Raw genomic sequence first — 23,916 nt, forward strand, 5'->3', positions numbered from 1 at the left:
TAGACCTTCTAAGAACTCATATTATTCACTTAATAGTTGTCATTATTTTAATAGAAGAAATAAATTTTACACCTTGAGATACACTTAAGCAGTATGTCTCAATAGTATCCTGTATGTTCATTTTTAATTGCATTGAATCACAAACTCTTAAATATCTCCAATTTAAGTGTAAATTGTTTTTCAAAACAAACGGTTCTAATATTCATTTGAAAGAAAGAAATAAAGAGTCTTTTTTTAATATCAATCAATGGCTAGAACATTATTATATCCTGCTCCCTATTCCAAATTTCATTATTAGTAGAAGAAATGTATAGTCCATTCAAGAATGATTGACATCCCACTAGGACGCAGTTTAAATCTGGTCATAATAGATCTTCAATAATTTCTGTAGTTTCAACATATATCTATTATATAGCGTATGGCATGCGTATGGTCCGTATATACACATTTGGTAACCGAAAGTTACCAGAGCGGTTACTCTGGTGACTGATATTGAACCAAATTGTCAGGAATTCGATATTTACGGACCGCCCACTTACTAACCAGAAGTAACCAAAGTGTATATACGGACCACAGCCATAATAGATATATGAGTTTCAATCACAATCACAGAGCACAGAGTGGAATATTTGAATATAACCTAGAAGAGTATTTGAAAAGAAGAAATATTCAAATTCAGAGCATATTAATCAGCAATCAAAATTGATATAATTATCTTTCCAATTTGTTGGATTGAATTAAGAATGTAAACAGCTGTACAAAACTCAAATTACCTTCGGTCAGTGCATAGATTCACAATAATTGGTCTGTGGATCGCTGTTTATTCACAATACCAACCTGAATTCCGCAACACAAAATCTGAACTTATAGGCTATTACCAACTTAAATTCGATTTTCCACAGCCACCCGAGATGTCAATCATTCTTGAATGGACTATATGTATGTATATGATACAAAATTTTGCTAGAAAGGTGGAATATAGGGTCTGTGGTACGGTGGCTATACACAGCGGTAGTACGTCCTAATGTCACCTATGCGTCTCAAACATGGTGGACAAAAACCGGTCACCACACGCAACCGGTTGCAGAAACTGCAAAGGCTGGCCTGTGTTGGTGTTACGAGAACTATGCACAAAGCTCCTACAGCAGCGCTTGAGGCCTCACTTAATCTGCCTCTCCTACACCTACATGTGAGGAAATTTAACCTGCTGGAAGGAATAAGAATATCCCTTAAGGGGAAGTAATACATACGATTCGAGATCAAGACGATCGAAATTGCTTTACGGATGCTACCCCAAATAAGAAAATGTGTCACATCTCTGAGCAATAGCCTGAATTACGTACTGAGTCAGTTGAAAAGTAGAAATTACCACGTGAGAGGCAATATTAGGAATATTGAATAATTTTCAGTTATTCCTGAATTTCAGCGTAATTTTGGCATATATCGCTATGAAAATCTTTGTAATATATAAACAATTGAATCGCCAATGTCACCCCGTCGTTATTTTTATCGAAATATGTCGAAAAACCATCGAAAAATGATTGTTAAAACAAGTTTTATTATTATACCTACACCAGAAAACTGCTGTCACGAGCTGAGCTTTAGGTGATGGTGGGATTGCTGACAGGGCACTGTCGGGACAAATATTATTTGTACCACATAGTATGCAAGTGTCCAGAGATGGCTGGCCCAAGAACCATTCATATGGGGAAACCGGTCCTGGATACTCACGAGGTAACGGCCAAGGCCCCTAAGGATGTTGTCGGTTTTATCAATACCTTTGACGACCTCCTTGGGTTCCTATGAATGAGTAGGGTACGGAACAAAAGATCTACATGATCCGCAGTTCCCGAAAGGCTTATCGAGCCATAAACACCCCGGATCAAATAATAATAACCACCAGGGCCTGATGGCATTATCCTATGTACGCCAGTGGCGTGTCTAGACTTTCGGAATTAGGGAAGCTACTCCATATTTTTTAAATTTTTTTGAACACACATTTATATGATATAACGTGCATTTAACAAAATTTGTCGTCAAGTGAGTCCATATTAAATTTACGAATAAACTACACATCTTTTATGCATATTTTAGAAAAAAACCGAAAATACATAGTAGATATAATTATATCAATTTTTGTATTCCAACACTAGTCGTTGATTTGAATGTTAATTACAAAAAATTGATACTTCAACCGACGCCATAGTATTCTGTTCTCTACTTTGCAAAGCAGAAAATTGTTTTTGACATGCAAATTTTATGAACAGACAATTCGGAACGCTAAAAACGAAAATCGAAGGATGATTTCGAAGAGTTGAAGGCTTCTTCCAAAATTTTCTTCCTTTCTTTAAAGTGTACAAAAACTTTCGAAATTATTAAATCTGTGTACCGAAAAATCTTCTATAGGAAGCCAATGTATTCAAAATCATATCAGGTAAAACTGAGCCGCTAATAGTACCGGCACCCGGCACTACAACCAAGCGCTGCAAACGCAACAGGCGGTCCGAGGAAGTTGAATTTCTCGTACTTTTCAAGACCCGTAATAGTCCGAGAGCTGGCGAGGAAAATCGGAAGAGTTTTGTAATGGCTCATATTCAAATATTAGTTAGTTTTGGTGGTATACATGAGTCAGCACCCACTCTCAAGGCCAGGTAGTGGAAAACTGGCGACGACGCTCTTTGATTTATGTAAAATTATATATCCGTACTTTGGGTGACTGCTGACTGCCTCTGTTCAATTGATATGTGGTCTGACTTTTTTATTCTCAAATAATTTATGATATTTGAGCAGGAAATGCATTTTCAGCCATTACAAATCTTTTGAAACGACATCGTTAAGGCAGCAACTTCTGCCGCGTTTCACTAAAATATGGTCGGACCACTTTCTCAAGTTTTCTCTTCAATAAACTAGCTGATTGACTATTTTCAATCATTACAAAATACTTTTAAAGTATGTTTGTATTTTTATACCTACATCAAAGCGCGTCGCCGCTAGGTGTTCCACTACCTGACCTTGAGAGTGGGTGCTGACTAATGTACACCCTCAATACTAAATCACATTTATTTATGAGCCATTACAAAACTCTTGCCGATTTTCGTTGCCAGCTCTCGGACTATAAATATTTATAAATAATGGTCAAATAAGAAAGAGATATTTCAAAGTGAGAAAATATAAATAGCTAACAGTTAGAAATTCAAAGCAAAACGCCTAAATTTCACGTCCAATTAATGACATTTAGAATTTACGCGATCGATCCTCGACACGCGGGTACCAAACGGAATTCTACAAAAATCCACTACGGGCGTTAAGCTGGGAGATGACAGCTTACAAGGCAAATAGAGAGATTTTGATTATTTTTCTCGATTATTGTTTTCGTTTCATTATTTATTTAAATTATTGTTATACTATTATGTCATTAATTTTACTCGATTTTGTTAGGGAAGCTGTGCTTCCGTAGCTTCCATGGTAAACACGCCCCTGATGTACGCTCAAGCACGAGAGGTAGAGGGCCTGTTCCGATATTGCTGCTAGTACTGGCCCGCAATCGAATAACAATAGAACTCGAACGACTGGGCCAATAGGCATCGTTTCTGAAATACTGACAGTACTGTTCAGGAATATCGGAACAGACGGTGTGTATATAACATCAAGACTTTGTATATACGCTCTTTAGGGATATATTCCTCGTCATTGGTAGCTCTCGAAGGTGGTCCTCGATAACTTAACTAGGGAAAAACTACACCCAACCTAAAGAGTTCAGTTAAGACCAATTAACCTGACTTCAGACATATAATTCCTAATATGAATACTGGTGTAGGTTTCTAAGTCTCAAGGAACACTTGGCATATATAAACTTTAATCAACAGCAACTGTTTGGTAATTCTATTCCCTTCTTCAGGCGTATGAATAATTTATTTTCATATGCCCAATGATAAACGGCAATAATAATACCACATCAATTCAATATTGCTTGAGGAAATGTGAGGAGGGTTCTCTTCTTCCCGAGCCACACTGATATCCAACAACACGAGTACAAAACATGTTCAACTAAAAAGAGGAGCCATGGACCAATGTGAAACGCAACTATTTGTGGTGGACAAGGAAACATGATACGAGGATTGTTCAATAAGTCCTCAGAAAATCTAAGAGGTTGCTCTCGTAATATCGTAAATGGTTTTTTTCGTCGACCTAAATGAAAAATGACATTTTACGTAGGTACTAATTTCCCAAAAATAAGTCGGCTGCTTTTGGTCAGCAGACTCTTTTCATCCATCTTTTCGTCACTAAGATAACCAATACTAGATATAGGGGCGATTGAATCAATTTTGTCTATACAGAATTTGATAAAAACATTAGAATCCGTGACTTTAACAGTCATTTCCCGTTGTCAAATTAATTCTTTACGAAATATCGATTAGATTTTACGAGTGAATTAGGTAAGTGGTTTGAATGTAAGCTTTCATTATAATCAAGAATGGATAGTGATATAGGGAATTGGCTACTACGGCGACCTAGATGAGGCCATCAAAGTCGTTACCCGTAGTTAATTACTTTCATAAAAGTATTTGAGGTCGACGAAAAATGTAGTATGCACCTGCAAAAAACTGTCCATATATTGTATCGCTTCGGATATCAATTTGCAGGCTCGACTATAATACACAGTCATTCGTGCTTGGTACATAAGAACTATTTTTTAGCAAACATCAATACCTAATAGATATCTGTCAAAGTTTCAATCATATCATTTTTATTGTGGATTGAAGCAAGCAACTTCCGTTAATTTGTCTTTAAAGAAGCAGTGGACAACTAAGAAGATGGAATAATAATAAATAGAGAAATAGTAAACAACCGAAGATATAGCCGATACTCTGGAGCGCACGGCGACGATACTTTTATTATTGTTGTGAATGACAGACGAAGAGTTTTGTCTCCTGTCCGTAAAGTCTCGCCAGCAACTGGGTCAAAAAACGCCTGACAAACCCGCGTCAGGCAACCCAATTCACGCTCGGACATACATATTCGAGCGTGTCAGATTGAGATATATGTGGTTAATTATATTGGAGGGTGCAAAACTTGCAAAAAAAATCGTAACGAGTACATTCTCGAGCACGGTGGCTGTTTTCCTCATCTTGGATCTAATGATTCAAGAATAACGGAAAAAATATAATCTGACAGTTCCAGCAAGCCGAAACAATAAAAATTGGCCATAAATTATAAAGGTCACAAAAATAAGATTTTTTTGAATTATCGGCGACAAATCATTTTCGCATTCATTATAAAAGTTGTAGAGTAAAACATATTCTACAAATTTTGTTCCAAGCAAATTTTTCTACGTCCAAAGGTTTTTGAGATATATGGCGATGAATGTACATTAGACTGGGGGCCTGTTCCGATATTGCTGTTAGTACTGGCCCGCAATCGAATAACAATAGAACTCGAACGACTGGGCCAATAGGCATCGTTTCTGAAATACTGACAGTACTGTTCAGGAATATCGGAACAGACGGTATGATCCTACATTGACCATGTATGCCTAAGCTCCTCGCCCTCATCACTTTCCAGCTCGAAAACGGTTGAGAGTAAAATTGTTTCAGAATTTAGAATACATGTAATGATAGAATTTTATTATCTACAACTTTCATAATGAATATAAAAATGATTAAATGTACAGAAAGGCCCTTTCTGAAAGGGGGACATTTAAGTAAAATTGCTTTGTTATCATCTTCAAACTGACATATTAAAAAAGGAGATCAGCATCAGATTATTGGGTAACGTCTGCAACAGCGGGATTAACCAATTTTATGAAAATCCGACATGCTCGAGAAGGAAGGATTATTTTTTGCATTTTCAAAGGACCGCTGTGACCTTGCGTCATGTCCGAATTGTCAGTCTCTTGAAAAGTAGCTTACCTTGGGTCCGATTAACATATACTCTGAAAATCTGACACGTTAGTAAATTTTTTTCACCATTTTCAACTCTTTCGTACGCCCAGCCCAACCACGCAAACTGTCAGATTATCATGAATTTATTATCAGAGGCACATAGGCACCTTATCTCAATCTGACACGCTCGAATCGAAAATCGTCAGGTGTACCCCCTGAAGATTTTTTACATCTTTGAAAACCTGCAGACCCCACCGATGAAAGTGGAAACATCATAAAACTTTTTTACTTTCTACCAACTGATGCAAATCCACTAGGTCTCCACGACGCTCGAGTAAATCCGGATTTAGCATGCTGGGCTTCCCAATTAAAGGCTGCACTTTGCATAGACTGCAAGCACTCTTGAGAAATTGAATTGAAAAAGCAATAGGTAGACTCAATAAGACCCGCATACTCGGGTAACGTCAGACGCAGCGGTTTTGACCGTGACGTTTCTCGAGAGTAGAAACGTATCGGTGAGTCGTTTATGGGTTTCAAATGGACCATATCAGATGTAGTTTTTTTAAAACCGACTCGAATTGTCTTCGGGACCTCTATACGCCTCGGTTTTTATGAACCTTTCGTACAGTCATCAGTGGTATGTATATGGGACATGTCAGACGAGGCGTTTATATCGTTCTATTCAATACCCCACTATTTTGGATATTAACCGTCTATCAAATCGACGCGTCTGACATCGACCTAGAGGAACGAGCCGAGAAACGTCTCTGTCAGAACCGCGGCGTGAGACATTACCCTTACTCTGACATGACGTGGGACCACGTCATAATGCGCATGATTTAAAAATCTAACATACGATTTTGGGCGGAAGCGTTCAAATTGAGCATTATGACGTGGTCCCACGTCACGTCAGTGTAATCTGTAGGCACCTTTATTGATGCGTCATGTAAACGCATAAATGCATTTCAGATGTTGTGCTACTGACGCATGCTTAAAGTTCCACCACATATCAAAGGATCGGTGGAGAACTGGAATATTTCACTACTGCCAAACGCAAAAAACTGGAGTACTTTGGACATATCATGCGAATTGAGAAATATCACCTTCTTCTACTCATCCTTCAGAGAAAAATAGAGGGTAAAAGATGAGCAGGACGCAGACGAATATCGTGGCTATGTGACCTGCGAACAAGGATTGGTAACCATCAACAGGTCTATTCAGAACGATGGTGAATAGGCTAATATGGTCCGATGTGATACCCAACATTCAGAGGATAGGCACTTTGATATGAGAAAATTGAGAGGAAAAAAATTGAATTTCGTACTTTATTTCTTACTCGAATATCAGTATAAAAATACCTGAATTTTCTTCATTTTCAGTACATGACATAGATTGAAATCAATTGTTACAATTATTTCGAATATTCAATATGATCTGATGTAGACAAACAATTAAATTATTTCATTATTTGTATAATTAATAAAAAAGTGTCTACTTTCACTAAAACAAACATGGATATTTTGGCAAGTTCACTTATGAAATTATACATCTCTGAAAATTACTCATCTATAATTAATTCATTTCTTAATTTATATAAAATTCTTAATTTCTATAAAATTACTTAAAAAATATATGTGTATAAATAAAACTCTCTTATAAAATTACGAATTCTAAATCTGGAATAAAATCACATTTTAGGAAGACAAATTCACATGAATAGGCTGTGTTATACCATCTGGGTACAATGTTTTCAGCATTATAGCTATCCAATTGGCTCTTGCTTGGACATCTGGCCAAACAATGATATTACCGAAAAACGGCTGATTTCTACTTCTTTTAGGCACTTCTGTTTTGGGAAAAAACGTGATAGTCCATTTTGATTGAGGATTTCTTTTAGGTTCATGACCCCAATACCAACAAATATCTTCGATGTTCCACGAAGATAATTTTATATCACACTAAAAACACAATCATTCATGAAGAAATTGAAAAAGTTGATAAAAATAGAGATATTATTCGGACCATGAGGTCTAATAAACAAAAACCTATGCACAAACTATCACTACTTACACGGATTCATGTAATTCACGGGGTGATTCTAGAGCTCAAAATATGAATAAAACTTCATATCAATTTAGCTCCTTGAATGCCTCTTCAATAGGACCTCCAAAATCCAATTAATTCACGTTAGCTTTGTTATTTGAATCCGCCAAGGATTCGAATGAAATTCTGTACTTGTAGGTTTTTGGAAAAACTGAATCGTCTGGTGATAAAAATGATTGATTCTAATCAGTGGCGGAGGTAATAGGGGGTCTTTTATAAAATTACTTCTAATTTTTGGGCCAGTCATCTAATTGAATTTACTCAATGAAATTAGACTCCTCAAAGATTTATCGTTACGGAAAACCATTATCGAAAGGAAGTGATTTTGTGATGATATGCATTCTAAGTGAACCACAGACTGCTTATCTCGAAATACATACTAGGCGTCAATAAAACACAAAAATTGTGGGAATGTTTTGTTCATTCCTGTGTCCCAAAAATAATCTGAATTGATAAAATGGTGCTATATTCAAACCGAGAAATGGCTGGTACGAATTTCATGCTGATGGAAGCTTGCGTGCTGCCAGACGATTCTATAAAGAAGCGTCTCTTGAACGAGTTATTCCTTGCGAGGAAACTTTCGCGAAGCTCCACCGAAGATGATGCGAAAAAGGGCACTTTTCTCCCTTCAAAATCTAATAGTGAGTTTATGCAGAGTTACTAAGAACTAATACTTGAGAAACCGAGAGGACCGATCTAATTGGCAAACGGCGTGCAGTGTTAGCCATCTGCCCATTTTTTCATAAGATTGACGAGTTTATTTCTTTCATTGAAATTTCAATTATATCACCTACTCAAAAATAGAAGTGATTTTATGAAGGACCTCATATGATCTCCACTGATGAGAATCAGTTAATTTTTTTTATCACCGGACAATTCTGTTTATCCAAAAAGAAACTAAATTTCAGACAAATCCCGCGAATTTACTGGATTTTTGAGCTCTTGTTGAAGCATTTTGGAACTTCGTTGATATGAAGTTTTCTTCACTTTTGACCTCTAGTATCACCCCCTGAAATACATTAACCTTTGATCCGGACACCCTGTGTAATGAGAAAGAGAGGGTAAGTTTATTGAAAGGATGATCTGACTAGTAAAACAGATATACTCAGGGAAATACTTTCGGGCTGATTGCTTGCTCCTCATAACGTTCTAAAAATAGGCTCGCTACTAGTCAAAATATACTTTCTTGAATAGAGAACCAAGAAGAAAACGGTTTTTTTGTTAGGGGACGTCTATTGATCACGTGAGCACTTTTGCTGGCAATTCATCAGTCGAAATTGCAGACGTACCATAATTTAGAGTGTCAATAGATGCTGACCATAGTGTCGGTATTATTTGACCTCGTCAGCGCAACACAACTTTCACCTCAATGAAAGTTTAGAAATATATGGACCTTAATTAGATGCCATTAGACGCATTGGAGTTATAACAATGGTCAGCATCGACTCTTGCCCGATAAAACAATCTCACAATCACACTCTGAATAATGGTATGTTGATAAATTCGATTCAGATAGTTGATATATCTACCGATGATATAATGTCTGCATTATCCGATTAATCCATAAATATCAAAGAAAATTACTCACAGTTTTGTCTTTACAGCAACTCAGACGTCCATTAGAAAATTCAAAAGTGAAATTTTTGAGATTTTTCGTTTTGGAATCAGCGTACTTCATTTCGCCGGATATCAGAAGTGTTTTCGTGTCAAGAAAATCGGCGTATTTCGCCAAATTACTGATAACAATGTAGTTATCTTTCCGATCGCCTTCATCCCAGTAGCCCCAGTTCAAAACAACTTCTAAAATCTTAAAGGACCACCTATAAGAAGAAGTAGACATTGAAACGAATATTTTCTCACCTTTTCAGAATGATGAATAGGTCTTGTCAAATGACCGTCAACTACGACTTCTTCAAGAATTATCTCGTAGACTTGTAGGTTCACTTTCGAGCTGAGTTCATTACAAACTTCAAGGGCTGTTTTGTTGGGTCCTATCTAGAAAAAATGAAACTAGTATTAGTTTGGAAAATATCGATATTGGCAATGAATAAGACGAGCAAATATTCCAAGATTATACCTCCTTCAAAAATTATGATTATCTGGAATGATGTTTTAGTTGCAATACTTCTTTCATAAATTTTGCCAAAAACATAGATAAATCTGTGGAAATAATGTCAACAATATTGAAATGTGTAAGGGTGTATTTAAAGGTGGGGCTTTTAAACATAAGGTAGAACTGGTCAAAATGAAGCTATTCACCAAAAATCACCTATACAAAACTTTCGAAATGACAAAGTTGGTTACAAAATTAGATCCTAACACGACCCCAGATCATTTGTTATCTAAATTATATCGTGATGACTGACTCATTCATATGGTTTCGTTAAGGATATTGTCCCGTTCGATTTTTACGTGGGAATGAAAATTGAAACTTAGGATTGCCGACTTTTTCTTATTACATTTAGTAATTTAAACGATTTTATGAAATGGCTCATTTCGATACCAACTCACAGAAAAATATTTGTGACCCAGTGTAAAAAATAGAATATTAGTTCAAAATCTCAACCATAAATTCGTCTAAATTATCCACAAATTTTTTCACAATGATCATCACAATCTTCTTCTTGATCGAACCCCCCAAAAATAGTCGTAAAAATGGGGGTGAAATAGGGTAACAATAATAGCACTTTGTCAACAGAAGTACTTTCAATAAACTGTCTCAATTTTCTACACTGTTTTAACCATAAATCGCAGGATACAACCGTTGTTTCAAGTGAGCTTATGCAACTAATCAGATAGACTCGGATGTGCTGAACCATTCATTGTCCAATCATATGTTTATGTTTTGTTTAGTTATTCCGATGCCAGAGTCATTTTCCACACACCCGTACTCGAAATTTAACGAAACATTGTCGAACTTCTAGGAGTTGTAGCTCAGTGATTTTGAATATTTTATATAGAAAATTTTTGGTGAAATGACTCAATTTGATGACTTTTACCTTCTGTCAAAAAAACCTCACATTCGAAAATATCCTGTATATACAGATTGATTCCGGAGGTAATCTTCAGATTTTGGTAGAAGTTTACACCAGTCAAGACTGCTTCGAAAAAATATTTGATTTATGGTTTGGGGCCTCTATTGAGACTCTACAGGGTGATTTGTCCGATTCGACAGATTTGACTTTTATCAATATCTTTGGTATGGCTTATTTATTCAATTATGAGGAAATTTTCAGTTTAGTTCAATATGAATGGGTAAATTCAATAATTCTAATTCGTTTTTAAATAAAGGGTTGTTATTGAGATAATTTAGCATTGAGTGTGCAGGTTGAAAAAACACCATGTACATTGCGTTTGCAAAACTTCCGTTATCCGTTTCAGATTATACCATAATGAGTCATTATTCCAGCGTTTGAAATTTTTTGTCACACCTCCAGCTTTTCAAGAAAGAATTTTGAAAAAAGAACAATATCGAAATTTCTCTCCAAATATTCTTAACAAGGTAGTGACGCTGTATCGTCAAAGGATACAAGATTCAAAGCTGTTCCTAAGTTCTGAAATAGTTTAATCATGTTTAATTGCTCATATTCGGAATAAAATCATTTAATTCAGGAAATTTCTTCATATGCACATAAAGCAAGAAAATCTACATAAATGAAAACATACGAAACACGAAAGGCGAAGTAAGGATTAATAGAATATTCACATTGAATTTTCGAGATGGATTCCTCTGTTTTGAATACATATTTGTGCTCTTTTACTTAAACTTCCTACAGAACTTCTGATGAGATGAGATGAGAGATGAGCTTCAAAATATTACATTGTACCCACACAAAATGATCTATAGGGTTCAAATCGGGTAATCTTTGTGGCCAAACAATGGAGGCTGTGATGTGTTGTAAACTTTGTGATATATATTGTAGCAACAGTTCTTGAACCTTTCTGGAATGGAATAGGTATAACTTTTATTTCATCAAAGACTTGCACAAAGTTGCAAGTTCCTAACTCGATACTCATTTGAGGAGTACCAACTAATATTTGGTTTTCAGCACCCGTTCAACGATTTCGTTAGCAGTATTTAGCCTTTCAATGTGCTCCGCCTTACTAGGATTTTGCCAATGTTCTTCAGAATAATGAAACATTTTGTAACGTCTTCTCCTTCGGGTACTCGAGCGCCAGCTATTCTTCAAAAGGAAAATAGCAAACCTACCCTGGTAGCTTCCAGTAGAAGATAAGGTTCCTTGGTGTCTGGGGTGTTAGCGACAAGCAGTGAAAGTCAAAGTCAAAGTATGTACACAAATGTTATTTGTCGACTCATGAAAGGAAACACAAAAGGCAGTATTACAAAATCCGTCAAGTGAAAAAGCGCGATATAATGGGTTGAACAGTAACAGTCTACTTTGCACACTTGAAAAGGTTTTTCTCGGAATCAGATACAAGTAACAATATAAAGTAGCGAATTTACGGAATGAAACGGACAGAATGAAAAAGGGGGATCTCAAACGCGATTCGGGGTTTACGGACTCGTTCGCCAGCCAGAACCCAAGACTCGCACTTAACGGATAATGGTGTCGGAACTCAGCAAGGTTAGGGTTTGAGTAAGACTGCACAGACCTACGACGGTTTACCCCTGGGTGCTTTCTGCACCCCCCGGGTATCCACACCAGCAGAGTATCGAACTAACAATAGGGGTGTACACTGGAAAGTTAGGAAATAAAGGAAGGGCGGCGACCCCCCGGGTATCCACGGTAATTCTGTATTCAGTTCTATAAATACCGAGGCCAAAATCACTACTTTTCGCCCTATGAGCGGAATCGGCACTACCACCCCTGTCTATTATTGGTGCCAACCTCACTTTCGACAAACTGACGTTTTTGTGAGAAACGTCAAAAATCTCAATTTTCTAAAACTTTTTTAGGTCGTTTCTCATAGGTCTCCAGGGCCGAGATTATTACCTGGATACTGTGCGATTATTCGACGATTGTTCGGTTATTTTCTCGGCCAGCGAGACTAAATAGAGCATTTTCCGAAAGCTCATCTATTTCGCTCATGTTCCCCCCAAGCCTCTCCTATTCGATGCTTACAAATTAAGTATTCAAAAATATGTGTAAAATTAATGCTCGCCATCAAAAATAACTAGCGCCCCATAAAATATCTAATGAATAACTACGTCGAAAATAATAACCTTTTTGTTGAGGGTCGAATAAATGAAAAACCTATCACTGAACATAGGGACTATACAGCACAAACAAAACCAAAAAAAGGAGTTTGATTCAATGAGGCCCAGTTGTTCAGTTCGGGATTAAAGTTGATCCTAGATTAATTTTGACATTTCAGTTCAGGTCTAATCTAGGATAAACTTAAATTTCGGCTTAATCCTGAACTGAACAACCGGGCCTGAAGTAGAGAGCTCGGCCTAGGAAAATCAAATCCTTCAATTATGAACAATATATAAAATGAAACACTTCATTGTACGATATTCATAGGAATTCTCTCATACATACATCCTCACTAAAGAATTGGAGCGCAGATCAATATAAATACAGAGTGTCTTCAAAAATGAGTTTTTTGTCAGAAAATGGACCTATCAAAATCATTCAACCAAATATCGCCTGGAATTCCGTAAAATTTTGAGCATGGGACTACCTTTCCACGACTTCGGAGAAGGTAGCAAACGCAGAAGGTAGCAGTCACTTTGTGACTGCTGTTATTTTATTTATTGTCGAGAATTCGTTGAAATCATTTATTAAAATATTGAACTTAGCGTAATTCTGGTTTTTGATGAGTGCAACAAAAATGCGTCCATTTCTTCAATATAATCTCGGGGACCTTATCAAATGACAGAAAGCTACGAACAAATTCTGGAAACACTATTGGTGTATCATGAAAGGGATGTGTTTAATGTAAAAGAATATTTAATAAATTCTTTGGAAATTGTGCGTATTCATATTTATATGGCCACCGCATTTTTATCTTACTTTTTAGGTGGATAATGATAAATGATGAAAAAATGTTTGGGAATGATGTGGTCCGATATTATTGGCGAGCTTCCAAAGTCATTGTCATTTTCTTCAAAATAGTTTTTTCAAGGTTAGTATTTTTCTGTCGAGGGGTGAAACTTATGGATAGGATATTTCATGGAAATTCGCGTAAATTCCAGGAAAATATGAGAAAAATTAGGAAATCCCACGTTACTATTTATTACAGTTTTCAGGCAAAACTAGAACAATATTGTAAACGGAACCATACGGTTGATTCAGTAATCACGAGATGAAGCGTTTATCTTGGAGTTACAGCCGTGGCTTCCGATAAAACAGATCCCACACTATCTAATATCGTATTAGAGTATCTATTTCATCGATGATTTTTCAAAATTCGTCCTTCAATTAGTGAAAAAGGATTCTAGTAGTACCCTCTGATGGACGCCTGAAATTTGGATATTTTCACGCAGAAGGTTTAAATGACACTTACCACTTTCCAAACACAAAACGGTGGTCGGAAAATGGTTATTGAAAAATGAAGTAAGTAACTTAGGAAAAATAAATCTCATTCTGAGAATATTTTGAGGTTTGGATCGCGAGGAGTGGAATTTGGAATAATTTAATTTGCATTTAATTTGCAACCTTGAGGCGTCTATCATAGGAAATACAAATCTGATCAAGTGCAAACAAAGAAATCCTGAGGATTGAAGTAAAAATCCTATGGTTTTTTCGGCGGTTCTTTCACATTTTTTCGTATAAATTATGAAACTAACAATATTTGCTTGTTGTTTTTGAACCACGAATGAAACATAGGTAATACAGAAACTGGTATCAAATTTTCAATCGAACGTTTTTCCCGTATCTTATAATAATAATGATAAGCTCCATCGAAATTGGTTTACTTTTAAGAGTCCCAAATGAAAATAGGAAAACATACAAACTTCCACGAATAAAGACAACACACTAAAAAAAACCTTCACTCCTTTACAAGAAAAACTTATATTTGGTTGGAAGGAACACTAAGCGTGTTTTGAACTCATTAGACCTCATCAGTAAGAGATCGTTTCTCCAATCAAGAACTTTTCTTACGTATTTACTTTTTACGTAAAAATTACTTACTGCAACATTGAAAGTTTGACCTTCTTTATCTCCTAGATATATCCACAAACGAAAGTCTCCAGCATTTTTAGACACAGTTCCTTGGGGCGATTGTATATGTTTCTCCAATACCTGAAGCATAACTTTTTCTTGTTCCATTTCGGATGGATCTTCAGGAAATATGTGCTTATAGAGGGATATCAGATCTGCCACCACCATGACATCTTGTTGGTGTGCTCCAGATGGAGTAGGATTTGAACTGTCATTCTTATTTGGTGAAGAGAGACATGAAAAAATGTGGACTTGAAACATTAACTATCTATTTTGTAAGACGATTGTCCTACCTCGAAATGCATTAATGTTGGTCCCCAGATCGCAGCAAGATTAACAACATTCATATAATTTTTCGAACACTGGCTACTTATAAAATGCAGATGTCCAAGAAGTTTTTTTGCTGTGTTGTACGAAATTGATGGTAGATTATCTAGAGCTGCTTTGTACATTCTTATTTGGTCTTCTTGATTTTTGACCACTGAAAACAGTCTTGATTTAAAACACTTCAAATTAGTACCTCAAACACAAGAACAGTTTCACATACATCCTAATCTTAATTCAAAAACGCTGAAAGAAATTACTCGTATAGGTCAAATATGACCTATGGTTTGATTTCGAAAGTATGAAATTAAATCACAGATGGCGGATCGGTCAAACCGTATCCATCTTAGAATTTGCACAAAACCAAGCAATGTGTGAGTGTGAGTTGTCAACACTTTGATACGTTGACGTTGCACTACTGATTTGTTTCAATTGTTTTGTTTTGGTTGAAGAGTGAATGAAAACAACATACAAAACCAAACTGCTATGTGCAATCTGAAATATAATATGTACAAAAACAGTACGACCTTCGTCGATGGTTTTTATTCTATTAATTGTTTCAGAGGAACATACCATTGTTTCGATATTAAAAAACGAACTTGGTGACTGGGCTAATGATTGCCATACATGTTTGTGGAAGATATTATACAGAAATTTTTTTTAAAATTAAAGATGATGGGGAGTTAAAACTAAATGATTTAATGAATCCATAAGCATTACTATAATGTGGCAATTTGATAATCTAACATTAATTTTTATATCTATGGTTGAGGGGTGTGGGAAAACACTATTGCTTCAAAGTTTTATTGGCTCCTTCAAATATTTGAGACCTTGATCATCAAAGAACTGAGAAGAAATGAAGGTGAAAGTGACAGTTTGGAATTCTCTAATCCAAGATGAGGATAGTTTATGTAGTTAATTAAGATCAAATTAGAACCAATATAATTTTGTCTTTCGAATTTTTGATTTGTTTCTCAGTATGCGAGTTTGCATGCATTTAATTTCCATTTGCATCTTCTGTTCTCTATATGCATAATATATACGTGAAGACCTAAAAGTTGTCCAACAGTTCAGATCGGGATTTTTTTCTTCCTCTTTCATAAAATTCCTTCAATTAGAACCTCAGTATTCAAAAGTAGTTGCTCATTAAGTGAGCTACTAAACTCATTTAGTAAAGAATTTTACAATCAATAAAAGTAACATGTTTATTATAAGTTTCATTTTATCTCATTTTAATCTGAATAAATTCTAATAAACCTTCCATTTCTTCATTTCAATTTCTTAATTCTATGTTAAAGCTAGGATTACTTTGACAGTCCGACAACGACGTTTTACTCTTGTCTGCTGACGTTATTTCATACTTAAGACGGACCGAGTATATATCATCAATGGAACTTAAAATCTTAGCTTACTCAATAGATCAAATAGCTCTATTTTATTGCATTCCGAATGTTGAGAAGAAATAATTCCTAACTCAAGATTCACACTCTCCGGTAGCTCCTTTTCCAGTACTCTCATTCATGAAATGAACATAAAATACTTACATGAAACTTGATAAAAATACTGCCTCTGGGATATTTCCAATAAAGGTTCAGGTAAATCTCTGAAAAATCGTTTTAAAGCAGTTGCAACATCATGTTCGCTGAACTTGTCATGTGTTATTTGAACTGCCCAAGCGTTTTCAGCAAATTTCGCCAACAACTCAGAAACTAAAGATCCAACACCGGATTGCCTATAAATTCCTTTTGACATACTCCCTGAAAGTATTAATAGCTCCAATCACTCTAGTATATGGAATTTTGTGTGAATAAACGAATGTATAAGGCATAGAATTTCCTGTAGTATTAGAAGATCTCCCCTCTACCTCTTTGGTGAAAAAGTTAAATCAACCAAGGTGCCAAATTTTCAATGAAAAATAAAAAGAAGCTACTGTAACTCATTATTTCTAAATTTTGGATTAGAATAGAAAAACTAAACCAACTCCCATCTTCTCGTTTCAAATAACAATTTGATATTTCGAAACTTTCTACAGCATAAACCTAGCTGAATTAATTTTCGAGCGAGTTTGATTCTCGTAATTGACTGGTATAATATTTGTCGATTTCAGGTTCGAAACTAGGTAGAGGTACTGTTTATATAATCTGGAATGTACTAAAAATTAATTAAAATTTTCAAGATGGCGAATTCGGAAATGATTGAAAAAAAATTGCTTGTTGCCCAAAACAGATAATTTGCAAGGAGATTAATATCACTTGAAAAGAAATAATCGATTATGTGTTTGCTGACTAACCATGTAAATAGATAAAATTGATGCATTTTTCCACAATTACAGGTACATCGTTTTTAGTCAGTTGCTGTTCATGTAGACATGCTCCATTATTATAGGAGGCAATTCGAATCAAATGGCACCAAATCTGAAATGAAAGAATTTCGTGATGAATTTTGATTTCCACAAAACCACCAGTTTTATTAAGCAAAATAGGTCAATTATTGGTCGTTATTGTTGAAATATTTTCAAAATCGCCTGTAAGAACCTTCTATAGGCGGATAACATCAGCCCATAATCTATAATAAATAAAATTAGAGTTTCTGTAATTCTCGAATATCTGGTATTTTTGTCTCTCCGTTTGTCCAAGGTATCCTGCGTCATCTGAATTTCCTTAATATCGCAATGCACAGTTTTGTTCAAAAAATGTTTTAAATTGTTACAATTTTGAAAAATTTGAAAACACTCGAGGAAACGTCGGCCTAACAGGCTTGTTCTGTCCTATTTTTTTTTATTCCTATGAAAATGAACTATCCTTTTAATAAAAGAGACGTGAAAACATGAACAATTAAAAAACGCAAGTGCATTGAAACTCAGTAGATAGTTGTAGCCTACCTATACGAAAACTTTGGCGGAATTTCGTTGCATCTCAGATATTTTTCCCAGATGACTAGCTTTGAACTTAATGGAATTGCATTTTGGAAATATGTGTAAAAAAAATTAGGTCAGCCAAGCAGCGATCCAGTTAAGTGTATATGGATGGGTGACCGCTCTGGTTATGAAGCGCAGAAACTGTTGACTCCCATCAGATCTTTCCAATTTGATTTGTTTCAAATTTCAGCTTGCCATTAACGATGAATATACCTGTTACTGGTAGTTTTGGTGTTAGATATGTAGAAAATATGTAAGTACTCACTTTTGTTTCTCTGGTGGTCCACATCCTCATGTATACAACAGAATTGCAGGCATCTACTAACATATTTGGTCCTTTATTGTCACTTGTTTGCGGATTTTGATCCGTATCTTCGTACCCTTGCAAGGCAATACATCTAGCTTTTCTTAAATCTAAATTTTTAACGGGCTGGCCATCTACAGCGTACATCAAATTCCTTCCAGAAAGAATGAGCCAAGCACCCATCCACTTACTAGTCACCCCTGCGAAAAATAGCTTATTCATCAACTTTTATTCCTCGCAATCTTCCCTTATTATACTTGGTGATTAATTGGGTGGCGACCAAAATTTAAAAATACCAATGTCGGAAGGACAAGAGATATGAGTTTGCAGTTTTGATAGGTCGCTATTTGGCTTCCTAACAGTAGGTTAGAGTTGTAACATTGCATTTGAAATTTTCCAAAAAACGTTATGAATAGAGTAAGGTGCTACATAACAATTTTCCGACGATATCAAAATGAAGTTTGGTCTGGAAAAACTCTCAACATTTCGAGAGGCGCAATAGAAGACGTCACGTTGAAACTCAAGAAAGGTGCAGAAATCGAAGGATTAAATGAAGGGAGATACATACAGGTCTCCAGGGATCAAACAGGATAGACGGATCAATCAGAGCCAGATGAAAAGAGAAATTCACACGAAGATCAAGAAAGATAATGGAAACTAGTCATACACAAAGAATCTAATCAAAGCGATTAATACTGCTCAGCACTGAGATACTCATTTATCATATCTTGGACCGCCACCGATTTAGCTGTCCTAAAATAAGAACAACAATTGGCAGTAAAATACCAGAACAAAAAAGGTTCCTAACTGAAATTACCATCCAGATTCTGTATTGTAAAGTGATCATCACAATCTCTACTGGGATCGCACGGTACTAACAGACCGGAAAATTACACACAATAGACCTAACCTCGAATTAATGAATAAGGATGCGAACAGAGCATTATTCATCGACGTGGCTATTCCAAATAACAACCCACTAGAGCATATTAGAAAAACTCCTAAATACAGAGAACTAGAGGAAAAAACTAGAGAATATGGAAGTTGAAACATATCAAGACCACCCTTTTTGTCATTTCTCCTCATGCTAAAGTAACTACCAGAGAATTTGAAGAAACTTCAATTGGATTAATATATCTATAAAATTATGTGGAGAGCGGTACTGCTGGGAACGGCGAGAACGGTACGCAAGTGAATGGGAAATGCAGAAGAACATGGAAAAGAACAACATCTACTCCGACAAGAAGTGCGGAGAGAGTAGGATTGCGATTTCATTTTTTGATGTAAGAGGTCAGTCTCCACTGAGTTGAGGTTTTTTTGTTTTGACATTTACTATTTTACATAACTGATCTATTTTTGCTAGTTATTCATAAAGTTGTTCCTGGCAGTAGATGAGGGGATAACCACAAAATGCCGCTTGTAATATTACCGATAACACGCTAAAAATAGAATGATAGGAACTCTAACGATTTGTCAAAATCAGCTAAGCGTTCGTTGCCGTGGGGCAAACAAGCTTTTCCCTCCATTGATTCGCATGCTGTTTTGGTCGAGTATTGTGTTTTGTGCATGTTTTTGGAAAAAATTTTCACACCGACGTTAGATTAGAGTGATAAGACTATAACTTTCTTAGAAATGCCTCTTTATAGTGATAATAAAAAGCTTTGTGTACCTCACGGTAATGAACAATCAGCTGATTTTAACAAATCGTTAGAGTACCCTATATTAGTTGTGGCAACGTCGTTATGACATTTACGACATCGAGTGCCAACCATAGAGCAAGGCTGTCTCTGGTGCCAACCTTACTGCGCTCTATTTACAAAAACTTGAGAAAACGGAGTATAGATATGTTACAAGTTACAAACTATTGGAATCAAGTATTAGAAGAAAAGCCCAGGAGGCGTAATGTTACCGTTTAAACGTTCTATAAACAGGGTGAGTTTTTGACTAGTACAAATACAGGGTGCATAGACCGACAAGACTTTAATGGGGGGTTGAGGAAGTAATGTGCTAGTTTTCCCCGGTCACGATAGGTTAGACATGTTATTTTTTAAATTTCTTTTAAATCACCCGGAACCATGCCTTCAAACCGTCATAACTTTTTTGTTTGTGGTGTAATACCACAAAATAACTCATGTTTATATTCTGCAATGTATCCTTATTTCCAATAAATTATTACACGATACAATTAATATAAAAAAAATTTCTGACATTTACCCAGAGCGCCACCCAATATGAAACGGTGTCCGATTCAATCCCCTCCAGATAGAAACCAAGACGAAGACAATAGCATATGTCCCATATTTTCTCTAATTCAGTACGCCGATTATATGGGACATATGCTATTGTCTTCGTCTTGGTTTCTGTTACTGCAACGCTCAGTTATAGTATTTATTCGGTTTCATAATTATTCATTATTAATATTCAGTAAAGTTTATTTTTCGGATTTGAATTGAGCGTTGAATCAATAGCCGCGTTTCATTTTTATGTTGTAAATAAATACGTTGGAAAATCTCGGGCTACATATGGGAACATATGGACGAGAGATGAATTCAATTCGAATTCTCGGTTCACGAAGTGCGAAGCAAATTTCTCATTGAATTCTCGATATTCGAAATCTCATAATTTCAAGAAAAGGTGTGTGAAAGCTTTCCAAGGACTGCAAATAGATACCAGGATAGTACCAGCTCCCCATTCTGGCGATCGTTCCAATAAAGGTAGGTTCGAGTGCTTCCAGCGTATCTTTTGTATTCTCCATTTTCTTTTCTAATTTAAATCAAACGTTAATTGAGCTACCGTAACATTGGCCCTAATTCGAGCCGGATATTATCTGTTGATTCAGCGTTCATTCAAAATAATATCTAGATTTTTTTGTTCGTATTTCTCTTCATTCATTCCTATAGTTTTTTTTTTTTTTTTCTCTCATTCAACTTCATAACTGAGGGTTGCAGTTTTCAAATTTATTTATCTCATAATGAGTGCTAATAAATTAAAGCAAAATATTGCTCTTCGTCAGCTTCATATCGATGATATCGAGGAAGTACTTTTGTTGGCACAATCCGCCATTGGTGATGAGAGCCTCCATACTCGTTTCAGACTGCGTTATGAACAATTGGATCATATTCACCAAAAGTTTCATGACATTCATAGTGCTATTATTGCCTTATTATCAGTAGTTGAAGGCTCTGATTTAAGTGCGGAAAAATTGTTGAAGTCATCCTTTAATGAATCCTTTTTCACCATCAAAACTATTTATAAAAATTTATTTTCTGATGATGACAGTAGAAGTTCAGTAGTCAGCATTACTAAAGGTGCACCTAACGTCAAGCTTCCAAAAGTTTCGTTGCCAACGTTTAGTGGAAACTATAAAGATTGGACTACCTTTTATGATATCTTCGTAAGTTTGGTACATAATAACGATAACTTATCGGATGTTGAAAAGTTTCAGTATTTACTGAGCTCCTTGACTTCACAAGCTTTTTCACTTTTAAAGGGTATTTCATTAACATCTGAAAATTATCAAATTGCATTCAATACTTTAACTAAAAGATACCAAAACAAACGTCTTTTAGCAAATTCTTTTTGGCAAGAATTAACAAACGTCCCAAAGCTGTCACAAGAATCCGTTGAAGGTTTGCGCAAACTAATTGATGTTTTTTCGGAAAATCTTTCATTCTTGAAAAATCTAGGTTTACCGGTTGATCAATGGGATTTCATTCTTTTTCATATGATGATGCAAAAACTTGATAATTCGACTATTAAACGCTTCGAATTACAGGAATGTTCTACAGAATTACCCTCATTTGCAAGTCTTCAAAAATTTCTTTTGAATCAATGCGCTGCTCTTGAATCTGCTGCTCTTTCTATATCTGCTAAATCAAAATACAGTCCACTCTCACAGAACGAATCTAAAAAATCTCAGAAATCTACATCAATTTTCATGACTCAATCCATGAATAATAGTACAAAAAATAAATTGAAGTGTAACTATTGTCAATCTGCTCATAGCATTTATAAATGTTATTCTTTTCTTGCGAAATCGCCATTTGAAAGGCAACAAATTGCTAAAATGAACAAATGGTGTTTCAATTGCCTTCACTCAGCACATGACGTATCTAAGTGCGCCTCGAAATCTACCTGTCGTTCATGTTCGGGCAAACATCATTTCCTCCTTCATTTTCCAAATTCCGATTCCCAAACTGTTGAAGAAAATTCTAATTCAATTGTATCTTCTGCCGCACCGTCGAATTCATCGGGTTCTTCTCAAGCTATTATAATGACGTCTTCTTCAGATTACGGTGTACTCTTGGCTACTGCACAGGTGAAAATCCGAGATGCCTATGGTAACTTCAAAATGATTCGAGCTCTCCTCGATAGTGGCTCCCAAACGAATCTAATAACGAAGAAGTGTGCTTCTCAGTTAGGTCTTCACCTTTCTAAATCATTTTTATGTATTCGGGGAATAGGAGATAGTTCGATACCATCCTCATCCAGTGTTATATGCACTGTGTGTCCTAGGTCTGCCCTCAGTCCATCATTTACATTTGATGCAATTGTTATGAACAAGATTTGTTCTCACTTGCCGAGTTCGAGAGTGTCCTTTTCGTCACCTTCAATATCCACTTTGGACTTGGCTGATCCCAACTTTGACACCCCAGGTAATATCGATCTTTTGTTGGGCGCCGAGGTATTTCCTTCATTACTTCTCGGTGGTCGTGTTGTTGGGGAGAAAGGAGAGCCTTCTGCCCTTCAAACAGTTTTTGGTTGGGTGTTGATGGGTCGAACGATAATTCCAAACCAAGGTGTCAGTTCACTACATATTTCTGTTGATTCTTCGCTGAATTCTACTCTGAAATCCTTCTGGGAGGTAGAAGAACTTCCAAATTCTGAATGCAGATCGCCAGAGGAGATTTTATGCGAAGAAATCTTCAGCAGAGATGTCAGCAGATCTGCGTCTGGACGATATAGTGTTTCTCTGCCTTTTAAAGTTACCCCACCTATATCATTTGGAGATACGTACTCCATGGCCTCACGTCGCTTTCTTTCCTTAGAGCGTCGACTTCGCACGAATCCCACCCTTCGGGATGATTACTGCAAATTTATGCAGGATTATCTGGATTCGGGTCATATGACAATAGTAGATTTGGCTTCATCATTGAATGATTCTTATTTCATTCCCCATCATTGTGTTGTGAAGCCGGATAGTTCTTCTACGAAACTGAGAGTCGTCTTTGATGCTTCAGCCAAGGTTGTGGATAA

At 36.0% G+C, this 23,916-nt stretch overlaps 1 protein-coding gene across 1 annotated transcript in view; it reads right to left on the bottom strand.

The window, feature by feature from the left end:
- Positions 1-7,193: 7,193 nt before the first annotated feature.
- LOC123320228 (arf-GAP with Rho-GAP domain, ANK repeat and PH domain-containing protein 1) overlaps positions 7,194-23,916 on the bottom strand; it is a 35,607-nt gene continuing 18,884 nt past the window's right edge. Inside the window, exons 5-12 of the mRNA XM_044907477.1 lie at positions 18,622-18,860; positions 17,730-17,853; positions 16,984-17,196; positions 15,409-15,596; positions 15,086-15,331; positions 9,846-9,980; positions 9,574-9,792; positions 7,194-7,840 (exon numbers count right to left, since the gene is read on the bottom strand). Coding sequence (XP_044763412.1) covers positions 7,577-7,840; positions 9,574-9,792; positions 9,846-9,980; positions 15,086-15,331; positions 15,409-15,596; positions 16,984-17,196; positions 17,730-17,853; positions 18,622-18,860 — 1,628 coding nt within the window. The 3' untranslated portion in view covers positions 7,194-7,576. The remainder of the gene's footprint in view (positions 7,841-9,573; positions 9,793-9,845; positions 9,981-15,085; positions 15,332-15,408; positions 15,597-16,983; positions 17,197-17,729; positions 17,854-18,621; positions 18,861-23,916) is intronic.

The sequence above is a fragment of the Coccinella septempunctata genome, chromosome 1, assembly GCF_907165205.1.
Source record: "Coccinella septempunctata chromosome 1, icCocSept1.1, whole genome shotgun sequence".
Taxonomy (NCBI): Eukaryota; Metazoa; Arthropoda; class Insecta; order Coleoptera; family Coccinellidae; genus Coccinella; species Coccinella septempunctata.